The 21,979-nt window shown below is 39.7% G+C and overlaps 1 protein-coding gene across 1 annotated transcript in view; it reads right to left on the bottom strand.

Annotated features, from left to right (window-relative positions):
- col7a1l (collagen type VII alpha 1-like) overlaps positions 1-21,511 on the bottom strand; it is a 35,271-nt gene extending 13,760 nt beyond the window's left edge. Inside the window, exons 1-5 of the mRNA XM_041781350.1 lie at positions 21,436-21,511; positions 9,567-9,747; positions 7,753-7,912; positions 2,521-2,614; positions 204-377 (exon numbers count right to left, since the gene is read on the bottom strand). Coding sequence (XP_041637284.1) covers positions 204-377; positions 2,521-2,614; positions 7,753-7,912; positions 9,567-9,747; positions 21,436-21,511 — 685 coding nt within the window. The remainder of the gene's footprint in view (positions 1-203; positions 378-2,520; positions 2,615-7,752; positions 7,913-9,566; positions 9,748-21,435) is intronic.
- Positions 21,512-21,979: the final 468 nt, after the last annotated feature.

The following is a 21,979-nucleotide window of genomic DNA, read 5'->3' as shown; positions in this document are numbered from 1 at the left end:
AAAATTAGGAAAACAGGGATGAGATGGACAAAATCATTGTAGTAATTCTCAAAAGCAGGGTTGATAGATAACAAAAATGGAGTGCAGATGCCCTTGCAACATAAAATGATAAAAATGCAGTACCATTTTATAATGATCATTACAATCAGGGTGATTATGAAGAACTTGACTCTCCTACTGTGTGTGCATTTATACTAATTTACCTGGCTGGGCTGTTTTCACAGGACGAGGCGGTTCAGAGGCAGTGAAGCACACCCTGCGGGACAGTTTGAGAAGGATGGTGTTCAGGAGAGAAAAGTCAGTGCCCAGCAACAGATGCTCCTCATGAGGCTGCGACACCATCATCCTCAGCTCTGACTCATCAGCTCCTCTAACACCTGGTCACCACACAGACAGAAATAGGAACAAAAAGGCACAGGGAAAAAACTGCTTAATCCATGGCAATTTGGCAAGGGCTTTGATATCTCTGTGACTGGATTTATCTTTAATAAAAGGATGGCAACAGAAGTCGTTTTTTAGATTTCTAATATGTGTTTGACATCCTTGTTTTTCCTCCATATCCTTTCCAAAAAACACCACTAGGGGGAGCTGTTGCTTTTTTAATGATTTCTCTTTACTTGTGTAAAGCTCAAGCATACTTACGACATAACCAAGGGTAATATGAATCAAAGAATCAACTTAATTAGCCAGGTATGTTTGCACATGCAAGGAGTTAGACTCTGGTTAACTCTGCTCTCTATGACAAGCAAAACATTGAACTACTGAAGACAGCAGAGCAGTAGTCAGGAATGCAAAAGATGCTGAAACAGAATGATAATGAAGTATCTAATAACATGATGGATGGATTGATTTATATCACATGGATAGTTTTACAGTAATATCATGAAAAACACTTTACACCTTTCTTATGATACGCAATTACCTGTGTTTGGTAGTACCAAATTTGTGTACAGCTGGACACACTGTTCTTTGCCAAACTGCTCAAACTTTACGTCATTCACCTTGTTGTCTTTAAACATTTCTGTGAAGCTTCTGGAAAATAAATCTTTTCTCAAGCTGTATAGTTCTCTTGCAGACTGATTAAGATCATCCTCCAGGATTTTCCAATATTTTGCCACACTGATTTTATGCTCTAACTTTATCAGCCTTATAGGTCCAACAGCATAATGCTGCCTCCACCATGCTTCCCATTGGGATTGGTGTGTTTGTGGTGATGTGCTAAACATAGCATCTTCTTTGATGGCCAAAAACACCAATTTGGTCTCATTAGACCAAACAACTTCATCCACTTGACCATGGAGTCTCCCGCATGCATTTTGGCGAACTCAAGTCGAGAATTTTCTTCAACATTGGCTTTCTCTTTGCTGCTCCCATAAAACTGACTGGTGAAGAACCTGGGCAGCAGTTTGTGGATGAAGAATCTCATGAATCTCAGCTGCTTGTAACTCTTCTGAGCAGTCATAGGTGTCTTGGTGGTCTCCCCCACTAGTCTCTTTCTTGCTCTCAGTTTGTGAGGACAGCCTGATCTAGGCAGATGTGCCATATTCCTTCCATTTCTTGATGATGAATTTTACTAAACTCTGGGGGATTTTCACTGCCTTGATTGTTTTTGTATCCATCCCCTGACTTACACTTTTCAATAACCCTTTCTCCGAACTGCTTCGAGTGTTCTTTTGTCTTCATGGTGTAATGGTAGCCAGGACTACTGATTAACCGGTGACTGGACCTTCCAGACACAGGTGTCTTTTTGTTTTTTTTTGTTTTTTTTTTCAAAAAAGCCAAATTATATTGATCATGATTGATTTATAAAATCACTAAAAGGGTAAAACATCCAAGGGTTAGGATACTTTTTATAGGCACTGCATATCTACATATGTTATCCAATGTGGCACAGTCTCTGCAGGCATATTTGTCTTGCTCCTGCACACAAGATGCATGCTGAGTTTCTCTGCAGGAGTGATAAACGATAGGAGTAGACCTCAGTGTCAGAGGTGTGAATGGGGGACACGGAATCGCCTAATGAAAAATAGCTGCGATTAGCACACCATCGGCTAATGAGCAGTAATTATTGCAGTGCTCCCAGCTGAGAGGAGTTAGTTGTGGGCTTGTGTGCTTTTGTGTGTGCATAGGAGAAAGATAAATGTAAGTAAACTTGTGGATAAACAGCAGTGTGTATTTATGAGAGGGGGTAAAAGTGTAGGATAAGGTAGCTTTGCTGATGCATGCATGGTATAGTGTACAGTAGCTGAATTAATCAGTCACTCATTCTGACATACATATTTAGTAGATGTTTTCATGTTTGTGTGTTTGTATACAGTGCAAAAATGTGCAGGAGAACAACCCACACAGAAAGAAACAAGATTGTCACACAAATACCCACACTGAGCCCAATGAATTCAGATGTACAGGACATGAATTTTCTAACTGCAAACACGGCAGATAAGCCGGCAGAGCTGGGATAAAAATCTGAGAGGACTCTGCAGTGAGGATGTTGACAGAATTCACAAGTTTTACGCTTACCTACTGCAAAGAGAGAAATCCCGTTGTCAGATACAGCTTTGGCCCCGATGCCAACTTGGTCCTCTGAGCGTCCATTTGTAATCAGGATGGCGATCTGTGCATGAGACAGGCAAATACTGTCATTTAACATCAAATAAGAATGTATTATATATCTGCTATCTATAGATTTTAGTGTTGGAAGTCTATTCAGCTTCCAACCAATAATTATGGGACAAAAAGAACCTCCTTGCAAACATTAATATGCACTAAAACCCTCCACAGACTTTTGACACAGCTTAACTCATAATAAAAAGCATGATTAATACATTAAACAAAGTGAATTTTGAGTAAGCTACCCTGCAACAGAGATGACTAATTCGCCCTTAATGGAAAATTTACACAGTTCGTTCAAAGTTCATCCTTCAGTCAATGAATCAAGAAGGCTGGAGAGAATCAGTATGAGAATGTAGACGCTTTTCTGCATGTGCTCCGGCTGTATGATTCAATATATCAGCCTAATCCTCAATTCTCTGCCTTCCCCACGTCAAGTGCACCGCCGCTGCTGCAAGATGATCCGCACACACGCACACTCAGAGATAGAGAGATGATTGGAATGTTAACCAGCTGTGTTATACTCTGCACTCCAGAGCAAGACTGAATTGGGAATTTAGCTGACAGAAAGAGAGGGCTGCAGGACGGGCATTTGGATATATGATGAGGTGTTTTCATTAAGACAAGTCAGTCAAGTTTCATGATTGCTGCACATGACTTAGGGCTAAAAGAGAAGTCTACTGTGTAGGCCATGTGACTGCAAGAGGTCAGCCTCAGTTCTTGAGCACTCTTTGTTGATTGTCAAGGGGATTTTATGTTTTTAACAGTGTTTTTGCTTGTATTTTTATATCATCAACAAGTGGCAATGTCTGTTGTTGAAAAATGAAGCCATTGTGGAGGTGCCTTTAGCTGCCACTCGAAACGTGCTGCAGCAGAAGTAAACATGTTCACAGTCTGATTTAAAATACAGTTCTGGTCTCCAAAGCTCATATCTTTATTCTTCAAAATGGTCAGGGAAGGGATTTTTTTGTCCCTTACACCTCCATTCCTGATATATAAAAACTAACAGTTATGCACTGACCTGCATAATTAGGGCCACAGCTAATTGACTGACAGGTGATTGTATTGTGGCTGTTAGCTGTGTCTTATCTCCACCTCTCTTCCTTTTAGTAGATTGGATGGAAGCTTAGTGTAGGCTCCTGTGTCCTAACAGCATGCAAGTGTCAAAAAATGTGCTCTATGGCAGAGTATCACATGCCTGCTCCTTTTAAGCTTTAAACCACTATCCTGTTAATTTCAGGCTCACCTTGTAAATAGTATCACATCCAGTAAAGCCATTCCCACACTTTGGTATGCTGTGGCCCAATGTGAAACCTGAAAATTCTCTGGGGCCCACCAAACCCTCATATATCCATAACATGAAACTCATGAAGCCTAGTGTTGGTTCATGCAGGACATGGTAATCATATGCACAGGTGTGATCAGCTGACAGCCAGCTGATCCCAATTATAGTCTCCCAGCTCCCACAGCCAATCACAACTCTTTCTCTCAACACAAACATGATGTACTTCTCACCAATCCCTGCTTGCATTAATGCTGATGCACCATGCTGCTGCTGCTGCTGCGGCTGGCAAAGCTTTACGTCCTCCACCCCAGCCTTCTCCTTTTTTGCATAAAGCTTGTTGTACCCTCATATTCAGATACATGTTACTCTGAATTCATTGCTCTTGAACTAATTTAATTGTATTCAATTCGCATTGTCATCAATGTATCTATCCATATGGGTTTTTATAGCCATGCACTCTCTTGAAAATCAAAGCATGCTGCTTGACTAAACCAGGGAGCATCTTTTGAGCAGAGCCTTCTCTGCCAAGTAAAACTGTATATCCATTTTGCAATAAAACGGTTAAATGTATGAGGAGAGTGTTCCCGACTGAAAAAGTTATTTCAGTTGACTTGTGCCAGCTGAAATAACTTTAAAATTGCATTTGCTGCTGCTTCCCGGCTGTAATAATTTATCAGTGCCTTCAGAGACATAAAAAAAGGATTTGAGAGTGACAAAGCACAATTAACAAGCCACCATTGTTTTCAAATATTTGATTAGATATCTGTAAAGTCACCTACATTTTCTTTTCCAGTATTCATCTCTTAATAGTACTTTGCAACTATGCAAACTCTTTTCCAGTGTTCCAGTACTAATAAATCCTGAGAATCAGGAAGTGAGTGGACTTGAGCAGAGGTGGAAAAGTAAACAACTATTGTACTCAGTTAAAAGCACAGTTACTTTGGTTAAAACTTCCTTAACACTAGAACTGCCAAAGGGTAAAATTTACCCAAGGCTGTTCTTTATTTTTCTCTTACTTGATGTGTATACAATTTTAAAGACTGTCAGTCTTTGACTTTTCCTAAAAGTTTGCTTTATAGCACCTGGTGTCATAGAAAAATCTTTGCCTAAACCCAAATTTGGTTAATGGACATTTATATCTAGAACCACCATGCAGGTCAAGTATGCGCCATAAGAAAGCCTTGATTTTCCCACTGTTTTATTTCACACCAGCAATAAATAGGTGGCACAATGGAAATACCTTCTCTCTGTTGCAGCAATGCCTAATCAGAAGTCGATAGATCAAGCTTTAACATGGATACAACAGGGAATAAAGATATTTACCATTGTTAAATGTCTAAAAGTAACCCCTGCACTTTAAATGAAGAAGAATCTGGTGATGAGGAAGTTTTGGGATTAGCAATCAGTTTAAAAATGATTTTCTATGTGACGGATCATCTTCCAACAGTGATCTAGTTCGCTATCTGTTGTGAATAAGCTGTTCCATGTCAGTGGTTAATTAACAGTCCTTGATCAGTGCTAATTATGAAAATCAAGGCACTTTAATGACAGGTAAATTTGACCTGTTGGCTGTTTAAGCTTTACAGAGATCCATGGCCATTGTAGTGTTAAGTACAAGTAAAGTTACTGGTCTATAAATATACTCAATTAAAAGTAAAAAGTACTCAGATTAAAGTTTACTTTCAGTACTGAGTAGCTACTAGGGAGTTGTACGGTAAAACCTGATCTATCCTTATTGGCAAGAACAACAAGAGAATAGATCTCCAATGAGGTTGTTCAGGTAAAGTCACACATTCATTCTTAGTATTAATAAAACTCAAAAAGAGTGAAATAAAACTCTTTAAAAGTGTCTGGAGCTGTCCACACTACATATAGTTAAACCACACTTTTAAAGTATTTTTAAAATATTCTACAGTATGACAGAGCTGCAGTAACTTTTATAAATCTGTGGTAAGTTTGGTCTTCTCTGGCAAAAACAAAGCAGAGTCATCCCAATAGCACGTTAATTTATTCTGGTGAAGAATACACACTATGTGTCCTTAAGGGACACCTAAAGTAACACATGGAAACTGAGTGGACAACTTCAGTCAAGGTGCAAATGTGTCACTAAAAAAACAATCCACCAGAAACATGACTAAAAGAATCCAAGCAGTCGGCTGTTCGGTTGTGATGTGGAATTGTTCTCTCATCATGTGCTACTGTTTAGTCACCAGAGGTAGAAAAAGTACAAGATTATTGCACTCAAGTAAAAGCACAGTTACTCTGGTTAAAACTTGTTTAAGAAGAAGTAAAAGTACTGATTTCAAAATGTACTCAAAAAAGTGTAAGTATCCTAAAAACTACTCAATTACAGTAACTTGAGTAAATGTACTTAGTTACTTTCCACCCCTGCGATTGAGTGTCACTAGTTAATCCAACACCAATCAAAACATTACACTGATTCGCTGACAAAATGATGACAAGTAAATTAAATCCTCAAGCTAAGATTGTTTTATTCTAGATTTTTTTTATTAATGATAAACTTTTAAACAAGTATTCTACAATAATTGAATAGAATAGAATAGAATAGTTTTGCCTCTGTGCTAAAACAAGAGCATAATACATTTCAACATGGATACAGATGTGATTAATGCACAGCCGTCTTCTATTTGTGAAGCAATTTAACAAGCTCTGTTAAGAAAAGAAAGTGAAAGAAAATCAATCTCCTGATTCCTTGTCATCAACTTACATTTTCCTTGCCCATCTCAATGTGAGTGACATAGAGGAAAATAGGAATGGGGCAAAGGGGCAAAAATGTTGTGTTTACAATAGGAATCAGTGTTATCAAGTGGATTTTGTCGCTGACATTTGGAGACACCACGCAGAGTTAGGACATGCTGTATCTTTCAGAGATTACATTTAGAGGCCAATTATGTCACAATAGTGCGTTGAAGGTTGTCTGAGTTTTGCAAGCTTACTCTAAATGCTGTCCTTCTTTCTCCAACCAATGCAGTAACCAGCTGTTTCCTCCTGCATGGCCCAACATAGGACAGGATTCACTGCACACAGATTTAAATGAAGTTGCCCAGTTGTAAGCAGATGAGTAATACACTTTCAAATTAAACTGTATTTACTCAATCCAACAATACTAATGTGATACTACACATGAAATGAGATACAGCTAGAGATGGCTTTTCAGAAACTGCATCTGCCATCATCAGCTTCATAACACCTCTTCAGAAAAATCAATGGCTGACATCAATGAGACCACATCAGTGCTCCACATAGTCTATCATCAATATCCATACATTTCATTGAAGATGCTGAATCATCAAGGAAGGGTGAGTCATTATCTCGCTCTGTTTAAATCAAAGCAAAACATCATATTTTTTACCATTTCTAACTTTCTCTCAGCGATACTCTTTAGTTTGTATTCCAAGCATAAAGCATAACCATTTAATCAGATCCACAGTGGAGAGAAAATGCTAGGGCAGTTTGTTTTGTTTGTATTTTCCAACATGTTTCTTTGGAGTACAAATAGAGACAATTTATTTTCCTTTCACACACAGCCAGAATATACAATTTATGCATTTTAGTGGCCAGCTGGAAACAGTAGGCTTTGCAGTGTGGGCTGTAATCTTAAACCAATTATCTCCCTGTTGCTTGTTTGTGCAGACTTTGTAATACATTTAACAAGATTGAAGGCTGTCATTTTTAAAGGTGTGTTGGGGGAGTCTGTGACCATTTTTACTTTTTTCTTTCAGGAAACCACCTACAGTAACTATAATCAGCTTGTGGGACTGTTTCAAAGCCGCAGTTTTCTGGATTCCAGGTAGAGCAGACACATTTTTCATATGTCCCAGGCTGAAGTGTTCTACCTTTGGAGCGTGGTCCCGACTGATGGCGGCGCTAAACACGGTGTCAACCAGAAACTGGAGGGCAAGACCAATCCTCCTGGATCCCCCTTCATAGGGGAGGTCCCTGATGGCTCTGAGAACCTCCTCCTGGGAGCTGTAGTCTGTCAGAGCAATTCTCATCCTGCAAAGAGATTTCAAAGGAGGTAAAACTGTATCATGTGGGAACTTAAAGCCACTGTTAGAAGCTTTAGCTTTGTGTTGATTTTGGCGCCCCATGTGGACAAAGTGGTATCTTTTATCTGACTGGTACAACTTTGACTCAATAGGTAGAGTTAATGATCATTGAACCCCAGCTCCTGCAGTCACAAGTCAATGTTTCCCCGGAGAGACCTTAAGCCCCAGTTTGGTACCTCTACTCATTCTGGGTGTGTAAATGTTTATGTATGTGAATGAATGGGGTTAGTTGATCAGATGGGAATTTTACAAAGCAGCTTTCACCATCACTATTTAAATGTGGAGTAACCTGCAGGGTAAAGAGCACTTTACGAACAAAAACAAGTGAACAGCAAGAAAAAAACAAACTTTAATCAGTTTAAGCATCTCAGTTTAACCCTGACCAGTCTCCCAGTTCCTAATACTAAAAAACACCCCAACAGCATGATGCTGCCACCACCGTGCTTCACTGTTGGGATGGTATTGGGCAGGTGATGAGCGCTGCCTGCATGGTTTGTGGCCCCGGGCTGCCAGTTGATGATCACTGTTATAAGCATACAGCGATGAAGCGAGCAGTCCAGCGTGTCATTCTCTACATTAGACAAATCAATCAGTACCGAAAAAAAAGGCAAGCCAAAATGAGAGCGAGAGACTACGACATGTTGTCATGGTTACAGAGTTGCTGAGCGAGGTATGGACATGTATTTGAGCGTATCAAATGGCATAAATATATCTATAAATCATTACGCTTTATGCCACTTCTTGCCTTTGGCTCACAAGTTGGTCCTTCGCTTTCTTACCTCAAACAAACCGCACCAGGGTTGGTTCCAAAAACAAACCGAGACTCCTGTTTTTAAGCAGACCAGAGTTCACTTGTTTGGTCCACACCAGAGTTCATATGAGCTTTCACACCACTCCAAATGAACCGGACTATCCAGAAAAAAAGAGCAGAGTTCACTTAAAGTGGACAAAACAGCTCTGGTGTGAATGCAACCTTAGTTTCATCTGACCTCAGAGTTCTTCAGGGTTTTTTTGTAAACTCAAAGTGGGCTTTTGCATAGAAGGAAAGTTTCTCAGTTGCTCAGTTTGGGTGGGCGACCAGCTCTTAGAAGAGTCCTGGTTGTGCCAAACTTCTTCCATTTGAGGATTATGGAGGCCATTGTCCTCTTGGGAACCTTCAGTGCAGCAGAGCCTTCCCCAGATCTGTGCCTTAAAACAATCCTGTCTTTGAGCTCTGCAGGCAGTTCCTCCACTTCATGGCTTGGTTTTTGCTTTGATATGCATTACCAGCTGAGAGGTATGTGCCTTCCCAAATCATGTCCAATCAATTTAATTTAGTCTTGTCTGACACCTACCCTACAGCAGCTATTTCAGGCATTAAAATCAACTAAATAGACCTATCAATCATCATAACTGTTTTTTATTTTTGTAGGTCACATAGAGGCAACAACCTTAACTTCATTCTGTTTAGTAAGCAGCTTTAAAGTCCTCACAGGAGCATTAAACTTAGAGTTTCCAATTTGGACACAGAATAAAAACAGGGCAAAAGGATGATTTAGTGAAAAAGGTCTTTCCTGTGTAACTTCTTACACATTACCCATTTGTTTGTTCATAGGTTTTACCTCGGGACATCTGCAAACACAGTGACTCCAAAGCGGACCCCTTCAGTCCCCATCACACTCCCTTGGAAGGAGGAGATGATGTCTGAGATGAAGTCTTTGACGCTGGAGAAACTAGTCTGTCCCACACTCCACGACTGATCCACCAGAAACACGATGTCAGCCTGCACCACCGTCCTGCATGCTGAGGGAAGAACAACATGGGGTTAAATGTGTGCAGAAATACCTAGAATGCATGTGTGGAAATTCAAGACATTCCAACACCAGCCACCAGATAGCACTCTTGTTCCATCCTGTTGAGCTTTTCTTGTTCACTTGCTCCTGTCATGCAGCCAAAGCCCCACACAAATCCCCATGAATTTTTAATGAGACACAAGTGAGCCAAAGAGACTATCAATATTCTGAGCACTCCAGCAATAAAACTTTAGTACAGCGATGAGGAACGCTTAGAATAATAAGGTAAACACACCCAAAAATCAGGGTCAGTCCCCACGCTAGAGCAAACAATTGCATTTAACATAAGGATCTGCTGCGTTTGGCAGGATTCAGACGCATTTTAATGTGGTGTTAAAAGACATACACACAAAAAAGCTGCATTGATGGACTAAGGACACACATACCTGCATATACCCCCACATGGATCTGCAGTACTGTACCAGCTTCATACAGAAACATGCTGTGTGTGCAAAAGCTGCCTGAGTCAATATTCTGGCATTACATATGCAATAAAGCACAGTGACGACAGCATTGATTAGGCTTGTGAATAAGAGATAGGCACCGCTGATTGTTCTGTAAGTGATAACTCAGCTTCTCTGCTCTCCTCTATTTCATTACAGAGCCTTCTCGCCCCTATTATCTTGCCCTTCTTCCTTTGGCTGCAATCCCAGGATTCACTGGGGGTGACATATGTCTCCAGCCCACAGCGACCTGACATTATGTTCCCCCTCCCTCGCACACCTATACAACTCTGGCAACACACCAAGGAAACAAAACATCACTAGCAGAGGCATCTCAGAGCTCTCACTTCCACCATGGAGCAGCTATCTTTGCTTAAATTGAAGCTTTTGGTGCATTATATTTCCTTTACTTGGATACAAAGGTAGCAAGAAGCAAAATAAACTCAGGAGACAAACCAAACTCAAGTGGTGAACTTAGACAAAGGGCCTTATTTTGGTGATTTAAAGCATGCTGTCAAAAGCACATGGCGCAGTTATGTGGGGTGTGTCTGACAAAACTTTGCTGATAACACAGCGTACAATCCAGGCGTAAACCCAGGTGCAGGGCACACAGAGGCCAGATTAATTTGCTTGATTATAAACAAGCCTGCTTCAAGAGTTACATTTATCAAACCAATGAGAGAGTTAGCTTTCCCTTTAAGAGCCAGGCGTGCCTGCTGGCAGGGATGTTGGAATTTACATGACAGATTTCACTGTTGTTAGACTAAACTCCAGCCAGCTCTATAAACTTTCTCTCTTTTCATTATGCTACTGAACACACAGAACACAAACATGACACCGTATGCAATATGCTGATGGAGGATCAGTTATATTTCACTGAAGCTTTGCTTCATCAGGAGCTACTGAGAAGATGAAATTAAAACTTTTGCATGAGGAGCAAAAGTGTGTCCTCATTACTTATCAAAACAGCTAAATTTCCAGATAAAAGAGCCGCAGCACCCGGAGTGGGATGAATGCCGCCTCTAACTATCAGACCAAACTTTCCGTAAAAGACTATGAAACACACATAGTTTGCAGGACACCGCCTAGACAGCCAGCGGTTAAAGGAACTAGCCTAAGCTAGGTCAGCTCACACCAGCTACAGGGCTTACAGCTGCCTATGAGGGTCTGGTTTTAATGGTGCTGAGCCGTGTTTCTACCTAAGTGACCCTGAAGCAGTCCTAAGTCCTAAGCTGAAGCCAAGCTAGGCTAAGTGCTAAGCTGAAGCCAAGTTTGGCTAAGTCCTAAGCTAAAGCCAAGCTAGACTAAATGCTGAGCTGAAACCAAGCTAGGCTAAGTCCTAAGCTGAAGCCATCGCTAGGCTAAGTCCTAAACTGAAGCCATCACTAAGCTAAGTGCAAAGCTGAAGCCATCACTAAGCTAAGTGCTAAGCTGAAACCAAGCTAGGCTTAGTGCTAAGCTGAAGCCAAAATTGACAAAGTTGTGGTAAAAGAGAAAAACAAGGCTAAGAGAAAAGCTGCTAAAAAGTGAGGGTGCTTGCTCGTACTATGTTTATGTCTAAACGTACAACAGCTATTAAATAGAGTGAACGATTGAACTTAAGCTCTGCTGCTTATTTAAGGGGCTGATAAACCCTTATTAAATACTATAAAACAAATAAAAGCCTGGGCTTTTTACATTTAATTCATAAACCCCATCTTTCTATGGGACAGCAACGATGGAAGCACCATTACAGTTTAAATTAGTCCTTTCTCCTATTTTGATCTGCAAAGTATTTTAATACTTCATGCTAATGGGCCTCTAATTGAGAGCTCAATTGTCAAACATCAGGCTTACATAAGGATGGGTGCTTTATTTGAAGATTTTCAATGGGCTATTTTCTGAATTTTTTCAAGCACATACAGGTGCATCTCAAGAAAAACAGAATATCACTAAAAAGTATTTCTGTGAGAATAAATTTAAAAAGTGACACTTAGATATAGTCCATATTCATCTCATACGAAGTGCAATATATTTTAATTACCTTTTTTGTTTTAATGTTGATATTGATAGCTTACAGCTCATAAAATAAAAACTATATCATAATATTCCTTAAAAATGGTGCATTTAAGCACTCAGTAATTGGTTGGAACTCTTTCTACACAAATAACTGCATCAATGTGATGTGGCATGAAGCCAATCAGCCCGTGGCACTGCTGGGGTGTTTTGAAGCCCAGGTTGCTTTGATAGCAGTCTTCAGCTCATCTGTATAGTTGAGTCTGGTATCTCTCATCTTCCTCTGGACATTTCCCCAGACATTCTCTATGGGGTTATGGTCAGGCCAGTTGGCTGGCCAATGAAACACAGTAATACCATGGTCAGCAAACCAGTTTCTGGTAGTTTTGGTTTCACTGTTGGCAGGTGCTAAGTCCTACTGGAAAAGGAAGTCAGCATATCAATAAAGCCTCTTAGCAGATGGACGCATGAAGTGCTCTAAAGTCTCCAAGTAGACGGCTGACAGCATTGACTCTGGACTTGATAAAGCACAGTGGACCAACAGCAGCAGATGGCATGGGAAACCAGCACTGACTGTAGAAACTGGAAACACAGGACTTCAAGCAACTTGGATTTTGTGCCCCACAGATCTTCCTCAAGACTCTAGAACCTTACTTGCACAATAATATCAAAACATGTCCAAGGTTTAAAAAGCTACATCTGTTTCATAGGGCAGATGCACAGGGGAAGAATAAATTCATCAAAGAAAATCATGAAAACTCAAACACACTCTGTCTTTATTAGAGAAGTATGTTGGCAATGTTATGGTTCAAAAATCTTTCCAAGTATTTGTGCAATTTAGAGGGTGTGTAAGAATCTGCTTACAATCTACAGTATCTAAAAATGATGTTTCCCAATACTGGGTTTCAACATTGTCTGGTTTTACTAATACCATATTGAAGTTTGAATTTCTGGTATCATGACAGCCAGATAAATCAAAAATGAAATCTTAAGAGACTGCCTTTGCACTACTCTCCCACTACTTTGGGATTATAAGCTTTAGTTATGAAGTTCTTAAAAAGGCACAGCCAACCTTTCAAGACACTTGTGGCCTTTTCTACAGCAAAGATTTCTGTAAAACTGCTTTAAACAAGGCCTACGGCTTTGAAAAATGAAGCAACTGGAGGGTGGCATCTGTCAGACATGTGTAAAGAAACAATCAATTATCCAGAAGTCTGTCTGTCTGTGCTGGCAGGTGAAAGCCACACACCTAGGATAAGGAGGCAGCACATGCCGAGGGATTAGGGAATGCTTTTCTTGAAGGTTATCTATGCTGATATCTCAAAGGTTGTATACACCTCTGTGCTGGAACACCATTGATTTACGCATTAGATGTAGCTCAGTGGCTCCAGCAAACGCTGCAGAAAAATTCTGCCAGGAAAGAAATAGTCTGAGGAATAATGATGCACTACTGCAATCAGCAAACCAACAAGATCAAGAGAGAAGATGTACACCATCAGAGAGAGCGGGGGTAAGAAAGTCAAAGGGCCATTGGATTTTATCAAGATATATTAATGGAAAAGTTGTTCTAAGAAGAAGAAGAAACTGCAGTAATTGGCAGAAAAGCTACAAAGTCAGAGGCAGGAATATTAAATGATAGAAAGTCCAAACACTGAAAATATACCTCACACTCAGTGTGACAGATACACAATAATTCCCTGAGGATATGTTTCCCTCACAGTGCACTCTTCATGAAGACCAGGGAATGGTTGTAAACAAGCAACTTTCCTCAAACATTGTGGCATTAATTTAAATGTAATGCAGTTCATTATGTAGCTGCCAACAAAAGAACTCCACAGCCTCTTACTAATCAGCAGGCTGACAATAAGTTGAGACCGGGGTCGACCACAGTGACAGATTCAGGGCGAGCTATTGTTTCTGAACCATGTTGGCATGTATGTTTTAGTCTCTACAAGTGTCAAATTACACAAACTTTGGGTGTCAGGGCTTTTATGTTGTAATAAAAGTAAATACCATGTAAAGTATGATAGTTTGAAGGATAATAGCTCTCGTAACAACAGCTGTGTATGATGGTTGATTCAGTCACCACTGCACAGGCTGTATAATTATACCTAACAGTTAAACCCAGAGGTAAAAGGTCTTAATGTTAGCATTACAAACTCAAGAGTGTTAGTAGCCCGGAAAACATGTGCATACACAGATGGCACTAAAAAAGATCAGTCTAGTCAGTCTTCAGACGTCTCTTGAGGACATCAAAAGTTTGTGAACTACTCACTCCAAATGTAATCAAATGCTTTTTTGAAAACTGTTATCATGGCACCAGACACTGTTGCTTTGTCTGCCTTTTTTGTAGCATGTTCTTATGCCCTACTGAAAGGATAAGTGCTCAGTGAAGAAATCCCCAAACCGATATGCCCTTCATATTGGCCCCCACAAGTCAACAGTTTGACTTCATCAGGGTTGTCAGGTGGAACCCCCCCTTTGCCGATGTTCCTTTCAGTAAGTCCCATGACACCTCCATAGGGCTGAACAGTAATCTCCCGTCTACCCCTTAACTTTAAGGGCATGATGGCTCCCCATCTGCAAAATGTTCAAGGTTCTGGAGTGATGGTAGGACATCTATGGTAGCCTTTAACAGGAATTTGCCATGACTATCCTCCATACTAACCTTGCCCAGCAGATGGATTAGCCAGATTCCATGTCTGTCATCAGGCAATTCTATCTTGCAAAGCTCCAATCTAAAATAATTGTGCCAGATCTTGACCTAACCAATCAGTGCCATTTGAGAAAAACAATTCCATAGCTAAAGAGTTCTGAAATTCCACTGGCATTGATGTAAGAACAAAAACTGTGTGGCAGGAGCTTCATGAAATGGGTTCCCATGGCTGAGCATCTGCATGCAAGCCCCACATCACCATGTCCAATGACAACAAGAGTAGTGTAAAGCAATAACCTTGCAAAGCAGATAGATTGGCCAGAATCCATGTCGTTCATCAGGCAAATCCATCTCGCAAAGCTCCAATCAACAATGTTTGTTCAATCGGCATCATTTGAGGAGAGTGAGGCGGTAGCTACAGGCAAGATTTAGTTTTACTGGAAGCCAACAGCAATGGCTGCAACCAGTGTAGAAATTAGCTCAGATGAACCTATAGTATAGCAGAACTGGGACACATTTTTAAAAAACAAGTGCACAGAGCCACACCAAAAAATTTTCTTGAAAGAAAATACGTTTTTCCACCTCTACCAACCAGCCTCAGCATGGGTTTTATCCAACAACAAGCTTGGCTGTTCATAGCCTGCAACAGCACCTGTCTGCCAGGCTCAGGCTACTACTGGAGCTGTGTGTGCTTACTGTCTCATGTTGTCTTGTTGCTCTGATTGGCCTGTAATGAATGTGACAGATCATCCAATCACCTTATGATTATTTTTGAAAAGTTCTGCCCTTCCTTAACATTTTACATGGGAGATTTTTCCAGATGAATGTGAAAACATCTCATGACATGGATATATGAAACTGTCTATCTGGTGTGTCAGCTTACCTCCATACTCCACTCCAAAAGTCCTCTGCCTCAGAGTGTCTCTTATTGTGAGGTGAAACAGTAAACAAGCTACTTGAGAAGAATTTAAATGTAACCTGTCCTGAAATTTTCTAAACTTAGCACAAAAAAATGGAAATTTGTGTTTGGTAGATTATTTTTTTGTTGTCACAATGCTCCTTAGCAGTAAATCTTACACTGTTGGAAATCCTGTTTATTTCCCTTTTAGATGGTGCCACATTTGTAAAGAACATACATCTGTGGGATGAGCAGCAGAGCTGAGTATGTGGGTTGCAACCAGCCAAAAAAACATGCTATAAATGACATGAAACTCCTCCAATCAGAGCATGACATCAATTAAGAATGGGCAGGTGAGCTACTGAGGGTTTCTCAGACTTTTTGTACTATTATGATTGTACTGCCCTGTCTGTACATATCCATGTACAGAGTTAGACAGTCAGACAACACTCTAAAGGTCTCCAATGAAACACAAGGCTTGACTTTTCTTGGCTTGACTGAAGTGTTCCTCTATATAACTTTCTTATTTTGTAAAACTGCAGGATCAGTACAAAGTTTCACATATGTGTACATTTAGTCACAAACAAGCAACTGCGTGAAAATAAAGCAAATTCAACACAAATCTGCAAGCTAGCCGAAATAGCAGCTACAATCAATTAGCTTGTGGAGTTAGCATTGGCTAGCAGTGAGCGTGTAAAACATAAACACCATAAACATCCTCACGTGAAATTTCTCTATACATTTTAACGATTTTATAATTATTCAAACACCAAAACTTACAGACAAATGGTCTCCAAGGCGAGAGCATAACAGGACACATTAAGCAACTCAAGAACTTGCTCTCTCTCTGTTCTCCTGCCTGCTTCATTTCAGCTTGGCCAACTAAAGTGAAACTTAACTGACTCTTGAAACCTAAGTGACAATGACCAATAGATGGCAGCACATAAACATGAACTTATGCAAATAATTTGCTTTTAGCTTTTTTTAAAAACTTTTTTAGCATTTAAACTACTGAGTTTATATTAAAGGCTGCACAAAGATTGCTATCATGCCTTGTTTTCCATCATGCTTGGTCTTGGACTGAATGTGTGTTCTTCTTAGCTTGTTTTTATATATTTAAACATGCAATTGATAATTGTTATCATGCTGTTCACATTAGATGATCTTGTTTATGAAATTTCACGTTATTTTTTGTTAATCTGTAGTTTTCTCCATGTTTGTCTCTAATTTAGGAGACCATAGCATCCCACCATAACAGCTGTATTTTGCCAACAGCAGCAAATAAGTGAGAGAAATTATTCCCCATGTAAAGACTTTTTGAAAACCATGATAAGAAAGCATTAGCGGTGCATTGACAGTGAAAGTAGCACCAGCAGAAATAGCTGGCACTATAATGATAGCCACTTAAATGTGACATAGATAAAAAATAAAACTTTAAAGAAGGTAAAACCCTCCAAACAGCTGCACAACTCTCTTTGTGGTGACTGACCTGCATTGCCTGTCGTCATTTTATGCATTTTTTTTAATAAACATGGCTTTAAGGTGCCAGCTGGGTAGTTTATTTGCACTTACGTCTGGCATATCTTATGTTGCATGAAATATCAGGCTTTAAATATTACAGTTTGTGTTTGTGTGCATGTGAATTAAGACTTACAGTGCTGAAGATGCTGCAGCAGCAACGTATGGCCTTGGGCTATTTATATCCCTCCATAACTCTGCCCAACAACTTTACCATTCACCAACCACATCCCAGGTGGATGAAATCTAAACTTTTGATTGGCTGATTGACCTTTTGGTGACATCCAATAGCACCTGAGAATAAGGTTCTGTATCTAAGAGGGGGATGTTCTTTGACAGGCAGGGAGACAGAGTGCAGTACCGTACAGGAGGCGAGCAGATGTTTGAATTCCCCGACTAGACACAGTCTGGAGAGGGAGAAAATGGAGCTGGGTTAGTGTCTTCACCATGTACCAATCCATGTGTGGAGATGTAATGATGGAGCACTCGAACAGACTGTGTTCATCGAGCACCTGCCCTCTCAAAGGCGTGAGCCTCCGAGTCATCTGAATCATCGTTTGTGCTGACAATCAGACATATGGTTTTGACTCAGAGTTTAGCAAGTAGTGGTACCATACGGCTAGTTTCACACTTATTTTAGAGAGAGGGAAACATACACGAAGGAAAGTGACAAAGAAAAGAAAAAGTGACTGGAACTGAATAAATCAAAGACCAAAATACTGCAAGATTGAGAGAGGTCTGGCCTGTCTTCCTGTGCGGCAATTTCTACTGTGCTCTTTAAGTACTGTTTATTTTTGCCATCAAGGTTTGAACCTCTGCCAGCTATACTACAGTAGCTGAGCTCTCAGCGTACAGAAACTGTTGTGAAGTGGACAGACCCACAGTCTATCAGTTGCTCCGTCCATCTTCGCTCATGGGCAGTTATAACATTACGCAAAGATAGGCAATTGTCTGGGGCCTAGCACTCCAAGGGGCCTCAAGATATAGTCATTATAGGGGTAAATCAAATTTGATGTTAAGGTCTAAATTACTTTCAATGATTAAGATGTGTATTGCAGTAAGAATGAGCATATATTCTTTTATCTCTTATCTTATAATTGGCAATGTCTGTGTCTGTCTGTCTGTGTTGATTTACATACCACACCGTTGCTCTAATTGTCCTTGAAACCTCTCAAAAGACTTCTTGGGTATACTGGTTCAAAACTGGTGCCTTGAAAAAAAAAATCATGAACATGTACAGATTTTCTATAAAATCCCAAAAAAGTTCTAGTTTTTTTTTTAGATTTCTTCAAGTTAGGGATTATGTCAAATCACACTTAGAACAGTATAATAACGCAAAACCTGATAAACTGGACATCTGTCTGATGGAGAAGCCAATTCAGAAAAACTGATAACTTTTATTTATAACACAATTCAAAAACTTAAGGCTCCCTCATCTGAAGTATACAAATGCACCTGGGAAAAAACATTTAGGCTTACAAATCTCTGATGACAGTTGGAATAGAAGTTTAAAAGCTATCCATGCTTGCTCCATAAATTCTAGACACTGTCTGATACATTTTAAGATTCTATATAGACTCTACTATTCAGATCTCAAATTACATAAATTGTTTCCAAGTATTTCATGACTCTTTGCTAAATGTGGACTTCATGAGGCAACCTTAGCACATTGCTTTGTAGATTGTCACAAGATTATGTCTTTCTGGTCTGAAATATTTGGATTCCTATCTAAAATACTTAAATGTCCATTGGAGCCAGATCCAAAATTAATTATTTTGGGTACATTCAAAGAATATGCCAAACTCAATTTCTCACAACAACAACTAATAACATACTGCCTAATTGCTGCCAAAAAATTAATATTAAAATTCTGGAAAAAGGAGGAATCTCCATCTTTTAATTTATGGATTCAAGAAATTTCTGAGATACTCCACATGGAACGGATACATTTTATATTGAAAGATAAACTACAGTTGTTTGAAAAAATTTGACAACCATTTGTGAATTATTTAGATGGTAAGGATGTAGAATAAATTAACTTAATTGGGTCTGGCTGAGAACAAACTGAGTGGGAGGGGAAAGAGTCTGCACTCATCCTACCCCTCACATAGTTTGTCCATGTATATGTGTTTCTGTAAAGCGTCCTTGGGTTTCTTGAAAGGCACTATATAAATTCAAGATATTATTATTATTATTATTATTATTATTATCATGCATGTGTGTGTGGGTATGTATATATGTGTATATGTATGTATGTATGTATGCATGTATATGTGTGTATATATGTCGTTTTCTGTTTCATTACCCACACCGATGAAATCAGCAGGGGGTTATGTAAAGGCTTCTGTATCTTTGTTTCTTTGTTTGTATGTGTACAAGATAACTCGAGAACGGAAAGTCGGATCTTCACCAAACTTTCAGGGAATATTGGGATAGTGACAGGGAAGAATTAATTAGATTTTGGTGATGATCCGCACACCCGTTCGGTTTGTCTCGGACTTCCAAATTTTGAACACCATAGTAATCAATGGGAGCGTAAGTTCCTCTGTAGCGTTGCTTAGGCGTGGGTCTGCCACCTCAGACAGCCATTCTAGTTGTATATTGTTTCATTTGTTTGGTGTAGACAAAAAAAAAAAAAAAACTGGAGCATGGGAAAAGCTCCTAATAAACATATTTAAAAGTAAAAACAAAAAATCTAAAGGAAACAATAAATGTGCAGTTAATTTAATCTGAAAAACAAAAAAAAAAATCCCAAAATGTTGCGCTGAGTCATCAATCAGTGACTTCTGCTGCATTCCATTTACCTCTAAATTTTGTGCTGGGAATAAAATCACACCCCAGTTGAACTCATTCCCTTTGCTATCATAATCATGTAACATTATGAGACGAAGTTGTTTTAGAGGCAACTGCAAAGCTGGAACTAGACTCCAGACATGGCTGCTGGGCGGAGTGATTTCAAAAGCACACGTTTAGTACAGGTACTTCCGTCAACAAAACTTGAGAAGAAGCCGTTTCTGCTACGTCCAGCCAATGACACTCCAGATGAAACCAAGTAACTACGGCACTGCCTGAGGTGCGCACTGTGTCACTCCGCCCAGTGGTTTACTCAGTGGTTGTAATGTTACATAATTATACATGATTATTTCATAGCGTGGTGAATGTGCAGGTCACAACTTGTCCACGAGAGCGTTTTGGAGTTGTTGGATTGTGTATTTGATAAGTTTGATGAGGGAAAGCCGGAAATACCATGGGTCTCCGCATATCAGCCCCCCAGATCTAAAAACAGCTTGCACTGACAACTAAAGGAAACAAACCTATTACTAAGTCTACAGGAATTATGGCATTGGGCAAATTTGCCAAAATGTTGAAGTATCCCTTTAAAATGATGAGTTTTTTTCAGTCACACCAGTGTTCACCACTAACTACAATTTTTATTGATTTCCCAGTTTTCATTAATTGCACAATCATAACCCAATGTGGGCAAATATGGTACAAGAACTGCCAACACCGTCCAGCCTCATTGTAAAATGGCTCCTTGCAATACACTATGACCGGGGGAGAATTTTCAGTCACATTAGGTCTTGTGTAACATGTGATAGTGGCATTTGCATCCCCAGTCATGACACCTTTTTCATCAGGACTTTATACCTGTGAAAAGGTGGTGAAAAAGTGTGTCTTATATGATGGATTTGGAAGATTTGCACTAACCCAGACTGTGTAAAAAGATGGCCAACATGTCTGAGTCCAAAAAGTGTAGCCAGTATATTTGAAGATTCCTCTTCTGTCATGCTGCAGTACAAGTCATAAACTCCGCCTCCTCCATATTAACAGATGGGGAATGAGTCAAACTTTAAAAGTAAAATACATTTTTCTTAAACCTTGATTTGTCTGTAAAGTTTTGTTTTTATGGTGCTGATTTATTTACAAGTGCTTATTTTTCATTTCATTTTTAGCTATTTGAAGTATGGCACCATGAATGGCAGTTCTGTTAGCAAGGAAGTATAGGACGAGATGAAGAAGCACTATCCACCTTATCATCAAATCAAAGATGAAAACAACTGTGAGAAAAAAATTCAAAATATTGAGTGTTTAAGTGCTTCTTTATGGTGTAGGAATGTCAGTGGTTACCTTCAGCTTGTGCTGTGACGCTCTGATGAGAGAGAGACAGGGACAGGAGAAAGATCCACAAAGACGAGTGGCCCATGCTCTCCCTTTCCTCTTCTTCCTCCTTCGATCACCTGCTCCTTTCCTCCCAGTTTCTTCTCTTCTCAAATCCCTTTCCTGAGTCCCACTCCACAATCATCAATTCTTTCCTCTTATCTGAGAGTACACAGATGAATAGAGAGAGAGGGAAAAGTCATTAGAGGCACTCAAAGACGAAACCTAATCAGTGGGTTTTAATTTGAGAAGGAGCCTTTTGCAGAGTCGTGGAGTTTTTTTTTCCCAGAATATCTCCAGTGACATTGTTCAATAAATGTTTGTAAAAGGACAGATGTCTTTGTAAGGATTCCTAACATCTGTGATTTTTCATTCTTTAAAATTATAAATGCATTATTTATTGATATAGTCATAATGCAGGCGGATGCACAGTAAGCATAATGCCGACAGCAGTGTTCCCTGTTAACAGTTTACAACACAACCATGGAAATAAAAGCATCAGAGGAGCTTTAAA

This window comes from Cheilinus undulatus, linkage group 23 (assembly GCF_018320785.1).
Source record: "Cheilinus undulatus linkage group 23, ASM1832078v1, whole genome shotgun sequence".
Classification (NCBI taxonomy): domain Eukaryota; kingdom Metazoa; phylum Chordata; class Actinopteri; order Labriformes; family Labridae; genus Cheilinus; species Cheilinus undulatus.
Note: the sequence above shows the minus strand (reverse complement) of the source record. Positions and strands in the feature narration are given on the sequence as shown.